This window comes from Sciurus carolinensis, chromosome 14, assembly GCF_902686445.1.
Source record: "Sciurus carolinensis chromosome 14, mSciCar1.2, whole genome shotgun sequence".
NCBI lineage: Eukaryota > Metazoa > Chordata > Mammalia > Rodentia > Sciuridae > Sciurus > Sciurus carolinensis.
Window position 1 is genome coordinate 63,940,990 of NC_062226.1, and position 16,013 is coordinate 63,957,002.

General features: G+C 31.9%; 1 protein-coding gene across 3 annotated transcripts in view; it reads left to right on the forward strand.

Annotated features, from left to right (window-relative positions):
* The window catches only part of Kiaa2026 (KIAA2026 ortholog), an 88,370-nt gene that overhangs the window by 44,557 nt on the left and 27,800 nt on the right, over positions 1-16,013 (forward strand). For all 3 annotated transcript variants that reach the window (XM_047523980.1, XM_047523981.1, XM_047523982.1), the window contains one exon: positions 8,472-8,551. In XM_047523980.1, the coding sequence (XP_047379936.1) occupies positions 8,472-8,551 (80 nt within the window). The remainder of the gene's footprint in view (positions 1-8,471; positions 8,552-16,013) is intronic.

Here is a 16,013-nt window from a genome sequence, read left to right on the forward strand (position 1 = left end):
TCAAGCCTTCAGTGACTAAAATATTTGGATCTGATACATACAGTTTTCCCTCACTCATTAGTATGGGGTGAGCATAGGCCTATTTCCTTTTGTCTTCAAATATTAAATAACTCTAACTAATATAACAGTGTTAAAGTGTTCAAATAATACCAACAGTGTCCTTGCTTTAAATAATTTTCAGGCCACTTTTCTTTCTGAGAGTTTACCCTATACTCTTTGATTAGGTGTTGAGACATCGTGACCTATTTTGTAGTCAGTTTAGGACATATTCTAATAACAGTGTTTCCTTTCTCACAATTTTTTTTAAAAACTGAGTTCCCTTGATCATGGGTGTGAAAAATGTACCTCTTATAGATTCACATTGTATATTAGTACAGATTCACAGTGAATTTTGAGAAATTCATATAAGATTTGTTTTGAAATTCAAAAATCTTCAGGTTTTAAAAGGGTATTGTGATGTATATACTATATTAAGTAACATCCCCAGTAGTACTACGGGTAACCGCCCCCCCCCCGCCCCCGCTATGTAATCAAACACAATTTCTACAGAAAAATATATGGATAGCTGAGTGTGGCAGCACATGCCTATGATCTCAGCAACTCATGAGGCTGAAGCAGAAGGATTGCAAGTTAGAGACCAGCCTCTGCAATTTAGTGAGACCCTGTTCAAAATAAAAATAAAAAGAACTGAGAATGTAGCTCAGTGGTAGCAACCCTGGATTCACTCTCCAGTACCTGTCCCCCACCCACCCACAAACAGTATAGTCAGACTAGATGAAATGAAGATTATTTAAAAGCCTCATAACAATTCAGGTCAGATTTTGTTACCATATAAATTACTTTTAGGATTTTAATTTTCAGAAATTTTTGGACTTGAGAATTGTGGATAAATGATTTTGGATCATTAAAGAGTCTGAAAAATCTTAAAGAAAACTGTTCAGTTTTGTTTAACCTAGTATTTTTTCACGTTTATTTTTACACAGAGCATTTTTTCACGTAATTATTACCAAAAACCCATGTATTCTGTAGAATGTACTTTTGGATGAACTGTGTCATCCATGACTGATTTATGAATTTGCACTTAGAGTAGACTAAATTCTACATATGATTATTCTGGTTCATTTTATGTTGATTACTACAGGCTTTAATTTTTGGTGGTATCTCTAAATTTAGTAAGATACCTTAGAGTATTGGGAGATGCTTTTTAGTAAAAGTTACAGAGACAGATTGGTCGAAAATGATGTGATAATTTTAGTGAGCTCTGAAGCAGTTTTGTAACTTTTAAGTATTCTAATCTATTTTCCAGAATTAGGGTTTCTGTTTTTTAAATTTTGAATTGATCTTTAGTCATTTAGGCCTTTTACTGTTGGAAGCATTATAGAATAAATAGAAATCATTGGAAATAATGTAATGTCCATCATCTTCTGCTCTATCTTGTATGATTTATTCAGTGCATTAAAACAAGAAAAATACAATCTGGTGATTAGAAATTTTTTCTTGTTGATTTATTTACAAAATTTAAAATTCCTGAAAACTTTGTTCTTTTAAGCAAAGCTAACTAGGTTAACTGTGTTTGTAAAAAGAAAAAAAAGAAGCCTAAAGTTTAAAAAAAATTGATTCATTTCTTTTATTGCTTTTTCTTATTATAAAAGCAATACATTTTCTTTATAGACTACAGAGCCAAGCTGGAATAGCCCTTTCCTTAACACCTAGTAAATGCTCATTTTAAAATTATTTCCCCAAGGAAATCTCCCATTATCTTTCTATTTAAATATTCCATGTTGTGTGTACTTATAGCACCAGGTACTTCTCCTTCATAGTACTTAGTTGTTGCATTTATTTCTAGGTTATCTTGATGGTTTTTGGCCCTCTGTAACATTCTTGAGAACAGAAGGATTATTTCTGGTTTTACATTCCTAGCACTTAACTCAGTAACTGACACACTGTGTAGGAATCTTTAAATTAATGAACACATATAATATGGTTTGTCCAGATATAACTAAGGTTAGCCCCTTAGTATGTGTCTTTTATATCTTTTTCAAGACATAAATATTTTTTAGTAGAATACTATTTTTGTATACAATACTGCTTTGTTCCCACATAACAGTATATCATAAACAATTTTGTGCAATAGATAGGTCTCTGCAGCATCATTTTAAATGGCTGCATGGGATTCTGTTGTTTGTATTTTGTAGTTCATTGAACCAATGTCCTTAGTAGATATTTTGGTCATTTCAATAACATTTTCATAGACTGCATAGAGCAGATAGAGTTGGCTAAAATTAATTAGAAATGTTTAAATTTGGAGACTTATTATAAAACCTGAAAAAAACAGACATATGATTAAAGATGCATTCACATCAATAAAAGGTTTATGATATTTAAGTTATTCATTTCAACCAGTTTGCTTTGGAGCTTTTTCACCCTCTCATTATTTTCAACTAAACCATTTTATAGTAGTGCCTCTAAACCGATTAAAATAGGAAAGACAAGTGGTCTTATTCTCTTCGAGGTCAAGAAAAACTAAGGTTCAAAGTGTTAAATAGCCTTCTCAATTTAATAATTGTTAAGTATAGGTAAAGATAACATAATAAAAGGTCTAGTAGAAGAAAAATCAATATACACTGATAGTCTTAGGAGGTTTTACAAAGGATAAAGGACTTTGAAGAGTAATGGGAATTCGATAGGAAAAAGATGATTAATAACAAGCAGAAGCATTGAGATATAATTAAGCTAGGTGTGACTTAAACAATTAGCACAATAAAAATTTTTCATGGAAAAGTTGAGGTTTTAGAAGCAATAGAGTGATGAGAGTATGCCATTTTGGGGATATATTTCTAATGTGGTGCTATTTTAAATAATTGAATCAAGAGCCTAATACAAGTACATGAACTTGAATAAGATATCAGAGGGCTGGGGTTGTAGCTAGCAAGTGTGAGGCACCGGGTTTAATATTCAGCACCACATAAAGGTAAATACATTGTGTCCATCTACAACTTATATACAACTTAAAAAAGAAGATACGTCAGATGTGTAAAAATCAGTGAACTGCTTATTCAAAAATGAATGAGAAAATGTTATTTATATTTGACTACTTCCAGGTCCATATTTGTGAAAAGTTTGTAGTATTCTATATAGACAGCACTTTAGAACTAACTATGGTTATCTTTATGAAGGAAAACTTTTGAGTACCAACTGGAGATTCCAAGATATGAGTGAAAGAATTGACTATATTCCATCTCCTTTTATTATTCAATCCCTTCTATTCCCCCCAATATTATATAATGCTTACTGTGTGCCAAGCACTGTTCTAAGCCTTATACATATTATCTCAATCTTCAAAAAACTCTAAAAAGTAAGTGCTATTATTATTCCCATTTTATAGATTTAAAAAGTTGAGGTACAGAGATTTATTTACTTTTCCAAGGTTACACAGCTAATAAGTGGCAGGATTAGGAAAAAAGATCTCACAAGATAATGAGGATGCCATTAAAGAACTATGAAAAGAAGTTGGCAGGGCTTAAATGAAGAGATAGAAGATAATTAGGAAGAAGAAATTTAAATTCAGATAAAGAACGATAACTTTTAAATCCATGTAAGGAATGTGACTATTTTATCACACTGAGAGAAGAAAATTCCATTTTAAGAGAGATATTACAACAAGTAGCAGAATTTGGCATCTGTTTTAGTCAGCTGTTTCACTGCTGTGATTAAATGATCTGACCAGCACAATTGTAGAGGAGGAAAAGTTTTATTTTAGGGCTCACAGTTTCAGATGTCTTAGTCCATAGACTAAGTTCATTCCTCAGGGCTCAAGGTGAGGCTGAACATTATGGCGGAGGATGTGGCGGAGGGAGGCAGCTTGCATCATCAGGAAGCAGAGAGAGAGACTCCACTCTCCTTATACAAAATATATACCCCATGGCCCCATCCCGATTCCTACATCCTCCAGCCATACTCTACCAGTTCAATTAATTCCATCAGGGATTAACTGATTGGGTTAAGACTCTTACAACCCAATCATTTCTCCTCTGAACCTTCCTTCATTGTCTCACATGTGAGCTTTTGGGGAACACCTCACATTCAAACCATAGCAGCATCTGATTCAATATTTAAGTTAAAGGTGGGAAATGGGGTGTTATGGAGTTACTGTATGATGTGATAAGGTTGAAGAATTACCAGTATGATGAAAAATTTGCTTATCGGCAAGAATAACAGAGAAAATCGACTGTTTTATTGAGATCAAATAGCTTCTTAATATAACATTCCAGAAATTTCTACAGAATGTAAGTGTTAGCTCAAGGTATGCACATTAGTAAATAGGGTTAATTATAGACTCCAGTGCTGTGGCTTCCCATCTCTGGCAATTCTCCAATTCACTATTTAATAATACAAGTGCCCTTGAGATTTTAACAGTAATATCTTTTTAAACTACTTGCTTATTAATATTTCTAAAATAAAGACACTGAGCAAGTGGTGACTGTATTGGGATAATTCAATACAGTAAAACACTGAAAGCTAAATCTCAGGAGGCATTGAAATTGTGGAAGTCTTTGAGTAACCCCACAGGCTGAAGAGTGAAGACAGACAAGGGAAAACAGGTAGAGTCTAGGAATAAAAATGAGAAATAAAGTGAGGAAAGAGAAGTTGAAATGAAGATGATAAGTACCTTCATTTCTGTAATACAAGGCATATTTCCAGATTTTAGAAGTCTAAGGTTTTGTGCTTCAGTTACAGTATAAAATATATTCTTAGCCATGATTTCTTTCAGGTTAGCCACCCTTTTGTTGTACGCATAGTGTTTAGAAAGCTTTCTTAGGTGTACTTTTGTAACATTAATTACTAAGTTTTTTAATTAATTATTTTAGTCATTAAGGTTTTATGCTTTCCCAAGTACAAGTTGACACTTTTTGAACATTTATGTTTTAAGCTTAAGAGTGGTGTGAGGCTAAAACCTCAAACCTTATACCATTCTTGAAATTCTTATGTTTCAAACTGTTCTCTAATTTTACCACAATTCTAGGTCTGAGAATTACATTCCATTTTAAAGGAGCAGGTGGCTTAGAGCAGTGGGAATAGAAGACCTAGGGTCTGATTAAGGAAATGGTGGGGTAGTGAAAGCCCACTGGGGGGCGGTATGTAACTTGCCTAGTGTATGTCTTGTCCTGAAACAAAACCAAATTACCAAATAAAGGTTGTGTGATTTTGTAATGTCCCTGTGCTTCATTTCAAAAATAATATTTAATAAAAAGTAAGTGCTGATTTTTACAACAAATACAGGGAAATTCAAATTCAAATTATTGTTTTTGTTTTTTGAGGCTGTAGACTGAAGGTACAATGAATATGCTTCTCTTCTATCCCTAGTCAATAGGAATACTCCGAAGTCAGTTGGAAGCAGTTTGAAAGAATATAGTATTATCATCAAAAAGCACAACTTTGAAGTGAAGACAGATCTAGATTAAAGTATATGCTTCAGTGCATATTAACTACAAGTCCTTCATTAATTCCTTTACCTGTTTATAGTTGGTTTCTTTATCCGTGAAAAAAAGAGATAATATAGTAACCTGTTTTGCTATATTGTTATAAGTGTTAGAATAGCAAATGCTTAGAACCTTGCATGTATAAAGCCTGGTATGTGGTAGGAATTGAATTGGTCAGGAAATGGTAACTAGGATTTTTGTGAAGTAGAATTATGTAATGGAAGGAGCTTGGACTTTGGATTTAGAATTCCTGGCTGTGGTGCATACTTACTGTGTGATGCTTCAGTACATTAATTAATCTTTTGAATTTTTGGTTATCCCACTCTTCAATAAGGTGTCTCACCTACCTTGAAGGGTTGTTTTGAGAATTAAATGAGATAATTTATATAAATCACTTTAGTAAGTGTCTGGCACACAGTTGGCTCTCAGTAAATGTTCATCTTCCTACATCCAGTGGTAGGTCATGTTGTAAAACTCTGGTAAATAGTGTAAATTATTTAAGTCATTGTTAAATGTCGTCCTCACTATAAAATGGACACAGATAGATACAAAGAATTGTGAATAATTATCTTCTTTTTTTTTTTCCTATCCCTAGGCAGGCAAAATTTCTGATAAAAAGTAGGATTCTTGTATTTAAAAAATCACTTCCCAGAATTTATTGTGAGCCAGATACAAAGTGAATAATATGATTTCTATCACCAGTAACTTACGACATAGCAAGGAAGACCAAGATTTAAATAATTTCAAAACTCTGATTAAATGTTACATTCATTGATTTGTGTACAAAGTAGAGTGATAGCACAGAGGACGTATAAGCAAGAACTACAATAAAGGAGTAAGAAAAAAGAATTGAAAAGTTAAGAGATTTTCTGCTTCCATTCTTCTTACCATAACTTAGCTAAAATAGAAACAATAACTTATTGATCATTTGCCATATGCACAGCAGTATCCCAAGCTCTTTGCATGTTGTAACTTGTTTAATTCTCACAGATTAGGTAATATTATTCCTGTTCTCCAGATGATAGCACTGCATAAAGAAATAAAGCAGCTTGCTCAAGGTCATTTGACCAGTAGGTGGTTATAGCAAATATTCAAATACGTGTAATTTAGTTCCACAACTCAGTCTTAAAACCACTACATAATAATAGAATACTGCCTCTAGTAACTTAATAGTTGAAGTATCCTAACACTGTGGTGAACTAAAATAACCCTTCAGTTTCTGAGCCTATTAAAATAGAGTGGCCGAAAGAGTCAACTGAGAATTTGAAGTACCTGAATTTAGTGCCTATGTGACAATAATAAGAAATTCGTGGGACTGTCAAGAGTGTCTTTTACTTATAAACAAACACAGAATCAAATGATTTTTAAAAGGTAATTAGAGCAGTACTGCAAGGTCAGGGGGTGCATTGAAGAATTTCCTTTTCTTCAACAGATTGCTATTTTGATTAATTCTTTTCAGACCTAGGTCAGCAAGTTCACTATATCTTTTCCCATATATTTTTTTAAAATGATAAAGGTGGTGTATAAAGAAAAGGCATCCTGACATTCAGATTCCTGAGTCCCCTCGAGATAGCTGTATCATAGAGACACCAAGAATTTAATCACTTCTCCCTGAGTATTGCTCCTTTAAGCAACCCATCCATTTACCTATTTTCATACAAGTTTAGTTTCATAATAGGCACAATGTAAGCACAGCAAGTAACAGAGATGAGAAAGGAAATATATGTTGAATTACTTTATTTTAAATTAATTAAAAGCAAATGTCAAATGACAAGTTGATACTTATAAACAAGACAGTAAAATTTAAATTGTGAATCTCAGCAGATACATTTTGAATCTAAAGTTGGCAATTATTCAAATTATGGTTCTGTGATATGATTAAAAAGGAAGACAGAAAATAGCATGATTATATTGATAGTGGAGTTTTATCAATTGTGTTGAATAAAATTTGCAATAAAATTAACATCTTTCATCTGAAATTGTATCTATTTAGGAAAACTGAAGCTTTAGAATTATGCACAGAAAATTTACTCTGTTTACTCCTTTTCCTTTTTGAAAAAGTAACTTTTAAGTTGATTTTGACCACAAAAAATTGTGAGCCAATAGAAGCATCACTTAAATTTTTTATGCCTTTGTTAGATTATAATCTCCTAGAGGACAAGGCCTTCATTTTATAATTTCTGATTGTATCCATAAATTTTAGTGTACTGTATCTAGCATTTGTTGAATAATTAACAGCAATTTATTATTTAATTTTTCCTAATTACAATGTAGAAAAACATGAAAAATAGATTTTATGTATCTTTTCTGTCCTGTTAAATACAAAGAAACAGACTTCAAGTGTATGCCACAAATTGAATTTCTTTAAGAATATGACATTTATTTTTCCCAGTGTTTTCTGATTGCACAAATTACTAGGTGCACTTTAAAGGGGGACGTTTACCTTCTTTTTAATCTGTGAACATTGAATACTGCCAAGGGAAGCCCATTAGGTGAGTGCAAAGCTAAAGGAATAGAAAAACGTTTCTTAAGCTACTAAGGGGATTTTCACATTAGGTTGACTAGAGACCATAATCTTCAAATATAGTTCTTATGCAAGTTCCTGACTGCAGAAGTCATTATTGAAGGTAAGGTTTTTTCCCCAGTGTCATCATATTGTAAGTTGTGAATGTAGATAGTTACTGAACAGTAATAATGTGGCTTTTTTTCCTTAATCTTATTGCAATAAATTCTGATACTTATATAACACATTGGGGATAGTAATAGTTGGGTTCTTATACAAACAAGACAGCATTTGTTAATGTGTCTGTTACAGGTAGTTATAGTTTAATGTTTGCTTTTGCTGGGCTTGTTTGATTCATCATTTTTATTTGACTCACTAGCAGCCATCTGTTAGTTATAATTTAACTTTCAAGGCTCTATGTAATTTGGTTTTTGTTAATGAAGTGCTGTAAACAGCATTATGAAGCTTTTCTCTTTTAATCTTGAAAGGAAAAAAATCCATATCTAAAAAAGCAATCACAAAGAAGAGGAAAACTGTCACAAAGTCACCTACTGTACCAGAATTTCAGGTAAAATTTTTAACTTTGTCTCAAATTTTTGGTTTAATTTTTTTGTTTCAGTGTTTATATTATTCCTTGAGAGATTGGCTGAATTTCAAGAAACTGTAACATACTTTTGAGTGTTTCTGACAATGTCTTTTTCTTTGCAAGTACAGATATGTAACCAAGATTTAATCTGCTAGTATATCACAGCTTTTTACCTTTTTTTGGTTCTTGATAGTCAAAAAAACCTGTTTTTTAATATATTAACCTATACTACATTTCATAGAAGTAGTTTAATAGAAATATATGTATATATCTCTGTATATGAATACAAGTACTTTTTCTGCATATGTATTAAGCAAATATGAAAGTGAAAGTCAAGAACAAGTCATAACTTGTACATGGTAATATTGCCTAGGTAATCCATTCTTATTTCTTTGGGCAATATGGAATAGTTGATTTATTAACTTGAAACACAAATATTTTAATTCTTGACTGTATATGAGCTTCAAAGAGAAAAGTAAAGGTTAAATGAAATGGTCTTTAAACTTTTCGAAAAATAATAATTGTATGTACTGCCATATGAATATATGAAGAGTTTTTTGTTTGTAGCTGATACTAAAGATAAGCAGAGAATTGTGCTTTAATTAAATATGCTTTTATTTTCTATTTTATTAAAAATGTGTTTTTTTCAACCAACAAGTTTCTTAAAAAATTTCTTTGTTGTTTTCTGCCTAATCCATTTCCTAAAGTTTTATAAGCTCATACCTTATTACCAAAAGATAATGAATGCTGAAATGAACTTATGGGTCTCAAGTCAATTAGAAGTAAAAATAAAAAGGCAGTAAGTATGAAAATATTGATAATATTATGTGAGTTTATCAGTTACATATATTCAGAAAATGTGGACAGCTTTTTAAAAAAATTCTATTTGGGAGAAGTTGCTAATTGGTAAAGATGAAATGTATTTAAATAAATAGTGAAAGAAAATAGACTATTTTACTGTTAATTTTTCAATTTTTTTTTTCATTTTTATAGTACTGAGAATTGAACGTAGGGCCTCACTGATCTAGGCAAGTTCTCTACCACTGAGCTATATCCCCAGCCCTAGACATATTTTTAATCTCAGTATTTTAGGATAAAGTATTTTAATGACTTTAAGAATACAGTATTTTTAATATTTGAATGAATTACAGATATTTCTATAAAATCTTCTTATATATAACCTTGGTTCCAGCATAGTCAATAAAAATATGATTTTACTATTTACTTAGAATCCTTTCTACCATTGATTGCTTATAATATTTAATGCCCTCGTGCTCTATCATTATGCTTGCACTTATGTCATGCTGCCTTTGCTATTTCTCCCTTTTATGTTTTCCTCAATTCCTCAAAATATTAATCCCAGAAATATAGATCTTAGGATACATCTGACCCAATTTTAGTATTTTCTCCATTTGTATGTTGGTGGGTAGATGTTTTTACACTTACTAAGTGACATAGATTGCATAGGCAGTGCTTTTTTTAAATTCCAAGTGGTATTTTTTTAATGATTCATGAAGTCAGTGCAGTGGATTGCATGACCATCATTTCTCCTTTAAGCTAACAGAATTAAAATAGAAATTATCAGTGTATCGTACTTAGTGTGTCACATGTATTCATGTAAATATGTATAGTTACATTGTTTTATGAAACTGGTTTTAGTTATGTGTGTGTACACAGTGACATGCATTGTAAAATATATTTTTTTGTTTATAGGTCATGGACAAAAAATGTTTGAAAACCAATCTTTTAAGTGATGCTTTTAGTTATTGTTCTTTTGCTTATTCTCAGCAACTAAAGGTCAAAAGTACAAGTTTTTTCTAGATTGAGCTGTTCAAAATAAATAGTCTCCTTCCTGATTCTTAAGGTTGGGCAGATAGTGAGGAAGGTGTGCGTTTGACTGGCAGATTGGCTGACTGGCTGGCAGGCAAGCTGAGGTGGGGAATAGTCTCTTGAGAACAAGACTTCTTATGCTGAATTTATAATATGCGTGCCATTAAGAAAATTTGGCAGCTATCTCCTATAAGACCAGGTCTTTTGCTTCAAATAAACATGTTAATAGAAAATGGTATTAGTCATAGTAAACTTTGCAGACTGCAAAACTTTTATCCTCATATTAGAATACCAATTATTATCAATAAAGAAGTGAATTTATCCTTCTCAAAAGCTCTAGTAATATGATATTTAGAACCTCAGATTATACAGAGGACTCATTTTAGCTGTTATTTTAAATAGCTCATTTCTATTATTAAACAAAAATATAGAAATATTTAACTAGAAGATTTCCTTTATACTATCCATCCTAATTTTTTTTTCATTGTGGGCACTGGGGATGAAACCCATGGCTTTGCATATTCTAGGTGAGCTCTTTACCACTGAGCTGTATATCCCCAGTCCTCTAAAATATATTATTGCTTATTGCTGAAAATAATGAAACTGTTGGTGAATATATATTAAATCCTGATATTCTTTGAATTGACAGAAAATAAACTTAGGAGCAAGGGATGAAATTGTGAAGTTTATTTTAGAATCCTAATACGAAATAAAACCTGGCTGGGATGCATGTTTGTAATCTTAGCTACTGAGAAGGCTGAAGGAGAAGGATCACAAGTTAAAGGTTAACCTGGACAACTTAGCAAGACCCTGTCTCCGAAACAACAACAACAAAAAAAAACAAATGAAACAAAAAATGGCTGGGGATGTAGCTTAATAGTATTGCACTTGCCTAGCGTGTTCAAGACCCTGAGTTCAATCCCAGTACCACTACCACCACCCCTCAAAAAATATGAGACCTGTTTTGACCTCATTTTGAAAATGTTTTTGTTGACTTTTTAAAAGCTAGAAATCAAACTTCCCTGCTTATTTGCTTTAGGAAGAATTCATGTTCATATACACACCTAAATCTACACCTCATTTAAAAAAAATAATTATATCACTCCTATTTAGATGATGGATTGGATTTATTTATTTATTGTGTGTACTGTAAAGGGACTAACAACGTCCATGCTTTTTCCTGAGATCTGTCAGGGGTTCTCAAAACTTAATTAATATAAAAACAATCCAGAGCAATATTAAAAATGAAGATTCCTGTTTTTTATCCTCCAAAGACTGCGATTCTTTGAATTTTGATGGGTACCAGTAATCTGCATGTGGTTAAACATATGATTTCTGGAACCAGGCTATTCAAGTTTGAATGCCAGCTCTACAGCCTACTTACTAACTCTAACCTTGAGTAAGTTAGTTAACAACTCTCTGATTCCAATTCCTCATCTGTACAGAGGCGGATAGTACTTACTTTCATAGAGTTGTTGTGAAGATTAAATTATATAGCTAACTATTTTAGCTATTCTTATTATTTATTTTTTCAAATAAGCATGCCAGATGCTTATGATGAAAAATGTTGTTACTAGTTTGAAAATCAATTAAGAATTGACTTAAGAACATCTGTTACTGACCTTAGCACTTTTTCCAACTAATGACCTTGAATTAAATCTTGGATTTGGTCTTTAAAAATGATCTTTAAAAGATTAAACAGTGAAAAAACCAATAATTTATTTGATCACATAGTAAAAACTTATGCTTATCTTTACTTTAGTGTTATGATAAATTGTGAGTTGGAATGTAGGGGAAATTATTGGATTTTTTTAGTCAACAGTGATTGCAAAAAATAGGAAATATATTCATTTTGAATGTTTAGGATATTGGTGGTTTAGACTTTTATAGCAAATTAACAGTGATGATTTTGTTATATTGACTATATTATGTATTTCATTATCAATTTCTAATATTAAAAAAAAATTACACTGAAAAGTAAATGTCAGTTTTCCTAATAAATTTGTTTTTATCCCAAATTATTTTCTTTTAATCAATCTGTTTAATATTTGAGAAATCTAATATGAATTGTTTTGTATATAATTATGACAGAATGTCATAGAAAGTATTTTATAAACTTAGTGTATCAAGCCCCAATAAGACAAAAATTTTCAACTTGTTAATGACCTTATTTACTGTGATTCTATTTTTCATTGGTAATCAAATATATATCCTTGATGCAATGTGTACCCACTCCTGTTCCATATGTGTAATTTATTCTAAATGCTAATTTGCAGAGGAAATCCAGAATCCAGCTGCCAAAACTTATATAGTAGTGTTATTTTCAAACATCAACTCATAGATCCTTAACATACCTCTGAAAAAAACAATATTTCTTGATCTAACTAATGGAGGAACTAAAGAATAAGAAGTAAAGTACTACCCTCCATGTAACAAACTGGACTAAAAATGAAATTAGAGTTTTTAACTATTTCACTGTGTTAAGGGCCTTTGGGTTAAGTCATTATTTTGAATTGCTACCTCTTAAAATGAGTATATTTGATTTCAGCTTTTTGTTTCACTTTCAACAACAGGGATTTTTACTTACCTCTTAAAATGCTTCCCATTTTTAAAATACAGTGCATTAAAAGAAACATCAGGTCTTGTTTGTGTGGGGGGGATTGAACTCAGGGCCTCATGGACACTCAGCTAATACTCTACACCAAGCTACATCTCCAGCCCAAAACATCAATTTTTAATCATGTGGTAATAAAAAGTTATTTTAACTTGTTTGTTAACAAGTTTAATGCCACAGTGATATCCTTATTTGCAGGTTTGTATATCATTATTGCTGGTATGGTGCTCTTAAGAAATATTTTCCTGTTTGCATAGTTCTTTTTGTTCTTTGGTTTGTTTTTTGTTTTTTGTTGTTGTTGTTTTGGATTGGTTTTTATTTGTTTTGGGGGTTTAATACTGGGAATTGAACCCAGGGGTGCTTTTATCATAGCTCCAGTTCCCCACTACCCCACCTGCCACTTTTTTTTTTTTTTTTTTTTTTTGAAACAGTCTTTTTCAGTTCCCCAGGCTGTCCTCAAACTTGCCATCCTCATGCCTCAGCCTCCCAACTCACTGGGATTACAGGTGTGCACCACCATGCCCAGCCTGTCTGCATAATTTTAAGAGAGATTAATATAATTTTAATTCAAATACAGTGTAAATTTTGAATTTGCATTATACATGTTGTGCTTACCATTTTTATAATAAATAATATGATCTTTATTTAGAATGGAAACAAGTGTGATCCATTTTGTTTGGATATAATTTTACTTTACATGGTTTTCCCTTTGCTTTCAAATAAAATCTACCTTGTTGTTTGTATTTTTGTGTGCTACCTTATATTCTTTTTGGAATGAATAATCTTTAAACCTATTGAATTTCTACCCAAAGGGCATAATTTAAGTAATTTAAGCAATAATGTAAGGAATTATTTATTATATAATTTTTCTGAGATGTGATCATGGTATTCATTTGATCTCTATAGGACTTCTCCCCTCTCAAATTCATTTACTGTTAGATATTTTTGTTTATTTTGTTTCATTTAGAAAAACCCCTGAAAGAGCCAGGGGTGCAGTGGCACAAGCCTGTAATCCTAGTGGCTCAGGAGGCTGAGGAGTTCAAAGTCAGCCTCGGTAACTTAGGCCCTAAGCAACTCAGTGAGACCCCATCTCTAAATAAAATATAAAGAAGGACTGAAGATATGGCTCAGTGGTTAAGCACCCCTGGGTTTAATCCCCAGTTCCAAAAAGAAAAAGAAAAACTCCTCAAAGAATATAACAGAATAGAAGGATTAGTCTTGAGTTCTGTAGTTTCCTCTACTAGTGTGTCATCATAATGTGAATTGGAGATACAACTTTTTAGCCTAGGCTAAGACTTGGACCAAATTTTGTATTTTTGGTCTCTTTCAGCTCTAAGATTTATGATTGTCAAGTAAAAGGTTTACTTGAGAGACAATGTGAGATTCTTCTGGGGAATCTAAGCTCTGCAGTATAACTTGAAACCCTCCTCTCATCAGTGTTGGCAGTGTGACTTGACTGTAATCTGAGCTGCTATGGAGCCTTTCTTTTTCGCCCTGGAGGTTCTATACCTCAGATATGTTTTTCAAATTCTAGCTAATGAGGAGGTATTTATAAAGTATTTTGCTTTGTTCCCAGAATGCACCTGTTCTCCTTATTAAGGTGAACTTTACTTATTTGAGTCTGTTTTTAAAATACCATTCCAAATTGTGTTGAGTTTAAAGGCCACATATATTCCTTACTTTTTAAAACAGAGGGAATAGAGTTGCATATGACATAGGATTGGCATAAATCAAATTAATTATGTTCCTGTATAAGAATTTTCTACTTGATTCTATGTATCATGTGTTAGGTATATATTAAATATATTTATAGAGAGAATATATATTAGCATATAAACAAATTGCTATGTAAATAACAAATATAACAATACAGATATATAAATTCTTATGTAAATATTAAGCCATTTTAATATAGCTTCAAAGTAAATATTGTTAAAAACATTTTGGCCCTCAAAAAGAGTCATGTCATTTATTTTAATATTTGTCCTATCATCATGCACTTAATCCAATATGCCATCCCATATTTGGAAATTAATCTTTTCAAATTTTCCTATTCATTAGCTCCATAGTACCACAATATTTCAGTAGCCATATAGACTTATAATTCATAATCATTTAGTACCTTACTACACAAAAGTGTGATCTACAGACTATACCTAGGAGCTTGTTACATTTGCAGAATCGAAGGTCTCACTTGAGACCTACTAAGTCAAAATGGTGTTTTGAGTTCTATGCACAGTGAAGTTTGAGAAGCACTGATTTAGTACATCTTATTAACTCCGTAAGCTACTTGAAAGTGTTATTTTGTATAACTGTTAAGATAGCAGTGCTGTCTGTTCCTTTGATGGAAGATAAATATTTGTTGATTTCATGACTGAGTAAAATGTCTAAACATTTTTTAGGATGTGTTTACTTATATGAGTATATTTCTATTGTTCCTGTAAGTTTCTACAAGCTACATGTAAAGTAAACCTTTATTCCTTGTATAATGAAGCAACTAAGATGTAAGTAAAAAATTCTCTGAGCTTTCTATGTGCAAGTGAGAAATTTATGCTATCAAACTAGTACAGCAAGTTCAGTGACAAGAGATAGAACCATCTGCAGGTTCTGAGACAAATTTGACTTAATCATCATAATAAAAGATTATGCTACAAGAAGTTTAGTCCTCACTGAGTAATTACTAAAAGCCTGCTGTAGGGCCAACTTATTCTATGCTTTTATTGATATGATAGAAATTGAAGACATTATCCAGGTCTAGAGGTGCTTACTTAATTGGCCCATCCACTGCTTGACCATTAACATTTCTTTCACAACCAGATTTGGCAAATGGGAATATGTGGTTTTTAATAAATATCAACTATACTTTCCTACTACATTACTGTGCACTGTTCTCTATTCTAAAAGTGTTTAATTTGTTTTTGCAGGGGGGTTGTTTGTTTTCCTGTTTGGGTTTTTTTTTGTGTGTGTGTGTGGTGTTGGGGATTAACCAGAGCTTCTTAT